Here is a 6,623-nt window from a genome sequence, read left to right on the forward strand (position 1 = left end):
ATATATTCATTAACCATATATATACATACGTCTAGAAATGGACTTTTTTATTAATCCTTACCTTTCACCGTCAGTGCATTCAGCGAGGAGTTCGATATCAGGACGTGGAGTTCTGGTCTCAGGGTCCCGGAGTTCTTGGTAACTCCAATTAGCCAATTTAGACCCCTCTGCAGCAGCTTCTGGGCAGCCCATGGGGTCCATCATGATACACGATACGTCCTAAGAAAAATTTTAATTTAAGGTAACTCTTAAGGTAACTCTATATTTAAGATACCAATATGTATTTATAAATCTCATAAAAAATTATAAAGCTTTTGTTTATTTATATCCCTTTTAAATGTAACCTCCAATAACAAGGAACAAAAACTGCTTTTTAATCATACTTATCCCTACCTCTCAGGAAAATATAAAGACAGTCATGTGAGCAGAAAGATCAGACATTTATTATCTGTTATTAACAGATGTAATAAATAATTATTTTATATAATAAGCCGTAGTTGAATCAGTTTTATTGATCCATAAAATTCTTCCGCGGTGACAATACTTCGCCTTAACTTAGTAGATTGTAAATAACATGCTTCTTCAGCAACAAGAATTATTAACGCTGGTTGCCCCCTTACAGAACTTACACAATGGCTGATTTGTTCCATAGGTGTAATTTTTTAAAAATAATTTTATATGAACTGGGGAAAACATAAACAATCATCATAACTTTGTATACTATCCTTACCTGGGCGTGTTGCATGAGAACTCCAACAGCTGTGGCCCATCTTATGTTTTCGCGATTTTCATGAATAACCTCGCAGTCATTGTATCCCGTGTTTTCTGGTCCCAGGCCGGCTATCACGGTCGAATAGTAATCCAATATTCCGTGATATAACGCCCCTTTTCCAAATTTAATACCTGAGCTTTAAAATTAATGCATAGATAATAGAATAATAACAGAAACAATCTGGATTAAAGAAAGTAATTAAAATAAGTTGATTTGATGGTAAAAAATAATTAAATTAGCATCATGTATGATTAAAATGTATAAATACAAGCCCTACAACTACCATAGAAGATCTTAGAAGGTAATCAAGTCTTGTCAATTCTTGGGAAACGAGTACTTTGACAATCTGATAATTTTTCTTATTTTGGGACCACTATTTAGAAAAATGAGTACAACTTTACCAAGAAAAAAACCTGATCTTTCTATGGCCAATTCAGATAATACCAAAACGAAATTTGACTTATATATCTATACGGATTAAACTTTATTTAACTTAATTTTTTTCAAGTATGTTATCACTAGCCAAAAAAATTGCTGAGAAAAATATTCATAAGTAAAATGTTATTTATAAACAAAAAATTGAAATAAAACCTTTCGCCGTCATAGTGATCTTAGATAAGACCAAACTACGTTTCTTAAATGGGTCTATTTACATCGTGTTACATTTAAAATAAATAGAGATTGTAGTTAGAGTTTAATCAGATAGCATGGACACATAGATTATCCTAATGTAAAAAAAAACTTGTTTTAAAATTATTTCTGCTTCGATAATTTGGCACTGTCATACCTTAAATATATCTTTCTGATCAATTAAACCTTAATACAGAATGAGGGCAATTAAGATATTGATCCATTGTCGCTGTAAGTAAAAATACTCAAATCACTGTTAGTAACAAAGAAAAAATCTTTATACATTAAAATTGTTTTATATACAAAATTACATATTTTTTTTTTATATTGATGGTGCGACATCTTCCTTCTATTTTACTAACCTTAAAACAATCCATTATTTTTGTACAAAGTATAATTATTACTTCGATGTTAGAAATTTGAGTGACAAAATGCTCTAATACACTGAAAATATACGTATATAAAACTTCACATTTTCAATAGATTCCTAGATCTATTACATTCTATTTACATTACATTGCTACTTTACGATGGTGCTATTTAGTCTTAATTATATTGAATAGTTTTTGGGTGATCGGCTGTTTTATTGACAATTGGATGATGCTTTATATGATTTTGTTCGGCACTAGTAAGGTGTATCCTTTCCTAGCCAATCCCCGATCCTGATACATCATGTGTATAATAATTGGTAGTCAAGAAATGTTTCCTTCTGTATAGAACATCAATGGATGATATAAAAATTTGTATTAAATAATACCAGGAATTGGTCAATAGATGAAGTGTAAAAGCATAAAAATGTTGGGAAAATAAAGTACTGAAATACTAATCAATATTAAAAACCAATCAAAAGTTGGAGAATGTTGATATGTAATTACTTCAATTTCTGAATAAATTAACTTGTTTATTTGTTACTGTCTTTATTATTCATTTTTCACTGTTTATTGTGTTCGATAATAACTATTTCTACTACTTCAATACTCCCCTCCCCTAAATCGAAAATTAAGTTTGAACTTTATAAAAAAATATGTTTCAGGTTTGTTATCAAAACATTTTTTTAAAATATATCTGATGGTAGCTTCCCTTTCCCTACATTATGAATATTGTATTGATTCGAGTGAATTAAACATTAAAAAATTTTGCTGTTGCCATTGTTACTTATTTTTTATTCTTATCATTGTTTATTCAAGTTTATTTTATGCTGATACTATTTTATATCTTCCTTCCTTTTATTTATATGTACTTTCTTATCACTTTCTTTTAACTTTATATTTATCCTAGTTTAAATTACCTTATTGTATCTTATTGTTGTAATATTCTCAGTTTTTTTTTTATCTTTTTAGCCCCGATGATGCCCTGCAAAGTGGGGTGAAACGTCAGACATTAAAATAGTTTTGAACTATTTGTTCTTATTTTTTTTTACCGCAACCCTGACCATCTACTTATATTTAAACTTTAAAAATATTTTTCCATTCCAGCTTTTGTGAGGCTGGTATCTGAGTATTTAAGTCAGTTCGGCTATGGAGATTTAAAATATTGCCACCTTAGTAGTACACTACTATATAATTTAAATAATTTGAAGTAACTCTAACATAATATTTCAAATCGAAACTAAACATCTTGATATAATTAGGGATTTAGATCCTTCTAGTACAAGAGCCGGAGACAAAAAAGGCTGTCCTTTCACCCCGTTTTTTAATTACTTTAATGAAAACTGTGCATAATTACTATTCTAAATTGATGAGTCTGCCAAGTATAGGTAAGAGATATAAAAAATGGCGGCTGTTTCAAAACGTTAAAAAAAAAACTAATTTTTCATTCGCAGCTTAAAACTACCAACAACACTAGAAAATTTAAGAGAATATCATTTAAAGTAGAGCAAATTTGCTAAAAATATGAGCCCTAAAGAGCTATTTGCGTTTAATAGTCACCGAGATATAGCTTTTTAAAAAGCAACATTTCATAAAAAATGCACTGAAAAATCAGAAGTTAGTTAATTTATTTTGAGAAATCTATATCTCAAAAATTGTTTGATGTACAGGTATCTATTACAACTCAAATTAAAGCTAGTTTAGTGTACTATACAGAAGTCAATGACATTTATCTTTGTAGTTTAGTTTTTGCTAAAATTATAGTTGTTCGGACAAAAATTTTATTTTATGAACAACTATATCTCAGGAACATGAGACCGGTTTTTGTGATATAGATTTGCCAAAATAAATTCTCATTTTTCAGGGAATTTTTATTAAATGTTGCTTTTTAAAAGCTCATAATTTATAAAATTTACTCAACTTTAAATCATGTTCTCTTGTGTTTACTGGTCTTGTTGGTAGTTTTAAAAATATAGAGCTCCGAATGAAAAATTAATTTTTTTTTCTAGTGTTAACACTCACCATTTTATTCTCCCTACCTATACTTGACAACCTCATCAATTTTGAGTAGCAATTATGCATAGTTTTCATTAAAGTAATCAAAAATTGGGAGTAAAATAGCTGTGTCAATCAATTCATTGGTTGAAGAATTGCCTTTGAATTTTTTATTTGGTATGAACTACATTACACTTTTTTTCTCTTTATGTCTTGATATATTTATTGTTTATTTAAATCATGTTTTGTTTTTAAGAAGAAAAAATCTTTGTTTAAAATATCTGATGCTTCATTGTCTGCACCATTTTGGGAATTGTTGGGTTTTCACTACCAGAGTTTTTTCCATTGAAACAGGAACAGCGAGAATGATTATTTTCCAGCCAGTGAAAGCTTGAAGGAAGCCTAAGAACACTTTTGATGAAGAAATCACTCTCTCACTCTCCTTGGTCTCAATGAAAAGAACATTCGGCTGTAAGCCAAAATGAAAAAGTCGGAATCATTTCCCGTCCTAGGAGAGGTTTTTGTGAGGTTTTTAAAGGAAAAATTGCCAATGCTTTTCTTGGACTTAGCTATTATGAAGTCAAGTATTTAAACATTTTAGGAACGGTATGAAATTTACAAGGAATATATTTAATAAGCATTAAATAGGAATATATATAATTATTTATATCAATGATTATCATATATAAATGTGTAAAGAAATCCGCATACATTTCACGCTACATTTACAACTGATTATGGAGAAACGCATCGCATACCTGTAATACAAACGATCGTCATAAATGATCTTTACATTCATTTATATTTTATTGGTACATTTTAATCGTATGCCTATTCTCATGCTTCTTGCACGTCAATATTTGAGATTTACGATGGCGATTATTATGATAAAGGATTCAAATTATAAAGAACTGAAAACAATTATTGTTCTAAACTAAATTATCTAACAGATAAGACCCTCCGAATAACCAACATGAAATAAAATTCTTCTTAAAATTCATATAATATTCTATTTATAAATTATAAATTCATTTATATTGAATAAAATTATTCAAAAGGTTTTTGATAATTTAGAGTTAATTACTACAAACAAAACCTGGAACACTATTATTAAAATTCAATTTATATAATTCTATAGTAAGAACATTATACCATAAGGTTATTTATTGTAATAACAAAACTGGCAATAACCTCTCACCAACAAAAATTTTATATATCTACATAAAATAAAAATCTTATAGAACCAATTTTTAAAACTAATCCTTATTGATGACTTACTTGAGGCAGTGGAAATTCAGTGATTTTATTGGACTTATTAAAAATCTTATAATTATGTTACATGTTCATTTTTGATGGACTTATTATATTTTAAAGACAGACGCCCATCTTAAAAACAAGCTCAGTAAAGTATATAATTAGATTATATATTGGATAGTAAAAAAAAAAAAGGACCAATTTGAGTTTAATTCATATTTAATAGCTTTGCACTTAACAAAAAATTATTATCTTTTCGAACAGATGATCTAATATACTTAATGTGCCATATATAGAACTGAAACCCTAATATAGGGAAGACAGTAAGTAACAAAACAACTTGTTACAAGAGAGGGGTCAAGTTAGTTTCTGTTTAAAAAAATCGTGACTGGTGATTAATTTTAAAGAAGGAGAATGAAATAAAATAGAGCAAGGAGCTTCTTACAAGATCTAGGTGTAACCATTGGTGATCCTTCAATCTTGGCCGAAAATATAATTTTGGACTCCCTGAGCTATATATTCTAAATTTATTTATTAGTTTTTAACTGCTCTACTTCTGCAGCTATTTTATTTTTGATTTATTTCTATGTTTATATTTATTGATAATTTCTTTAATTTAAATTGAATTTGTGTTATTGATTGAATGTATGTTCTATATCACATGAGAAGAGAGGTATGAAAGAGTGGAATAGAGAAAATAGCGTACATAGGTATGAGAATAAATAGATGAAACGAATAAGTAAATAAAAATTAATTGTTATTAAATAAAATATATTTTATCAAATTTAACTCTCAAAACAAACTATAATTCTTTATAAGTCCAACGTTTCGCCAATTTAGCCATCTTTAAGGACAATCATAAATAAAATTTTACATACACATCAATTTTAAAAATCTTTTTGCAGGCTATTCTGCCCAGGTCAATAATTTCACTCAAAATTACCCTATTTTGTCAATTCTTCACATTTACATTAAAACTTTTAATTTACACTATTATACTTTATCACCATATATATTGTATAATAGTGTGTAAATTGACTGTGATTAAAAGTTTTAATTTTAATTTAAAGAATTGACAAAATGGGGTAATTTTAACTGAAATTATTGACCTGGGCAGAAATGCCTGCAAAACGTTTTTTTATAATTGTGTATTTAAGATTGTCCTCGAAGATGGCTGAATTAGCCGAAACTTTGAACTTAAAAAGAAATATAGTTTTTTTTTAGACCTAAATTGAATATAATCTATTTTATTTAACAGTATTAGACAGTCTCAACACAGTGAAAAGATTATATAAAAATGTAACATCATTTTTTTTTTTTTTTAGAAGGAAAATAAGGAAAAAATATATTAAAAAATTTAAATATATTGTATTTATTTTACAGGTAGTTATAATTTGAAAAAAAAATGTATCTTTGTCAAATCTTATAAGGTGGTGTGTATATTTTTTTTTAATAATTTATTTATTGATATTTACAATTGTATACAGATATACACATCAAGTAAATTTGCTGTAAGTGATATCATGACATGATAAAAATATGTGGAGAATCTACCCATCGATAAAATTCCAAAAACATTTCTAAAGGAGAAGATCTCGAGGCCA

General features: G+C 27.8%; 2 protein-coding genes across 3 annotated transcripts in view; one reads left to right on the forward strand and one right to left on the reverse strand.

The window, feature by feature from the left end:
- The window catches only part of LOC106684619 (serine/threonine-protein kinase NIM1), a gene marked incomplete at its 3' end in the record, with an annotated part of 166,384 nt that overhangs the window by 107,479 nt on the left and 52,282 nt on the right, over positions 1-6,623 (forward strand).
- Positions 1-6,623, reverse strand: part of LOC106684618 (cytosol aminopeptidase) — a 51,283-nt gene that overhangs the window by 36,113 nt on the left and 8,547 nt on the right. The window contains exons 3-4 of the mRNA XM_014426802.2: positions 731-908; positions 62-219 (exon numbers count right to left, since the gene is read on the reverse strand). Coding sequence (XP_014282288.1) covers positions 62-219; positions 731-908 — 336 coding nt within the window. The remainder of the gene's footprint in view (positions 1-61; positions 220-730; positions 909-6,623) is intronic.

Source organism: Halyomorpha halys, unplaced genomic scaffold (genome assembly GCF_000696795.3).
Source record: "Halyomorpha halys isolate HHAL.00 unplaced genomic scaffold, Hhal_1.1 Scaffold595.1, whole genome shotgun sequence".
NCBI lineage: Eukaryota > Metazoa > Arthropoda > Insecta > Hemiptera > Pentatomidae > Halyomorpha > Halyomorpha halys.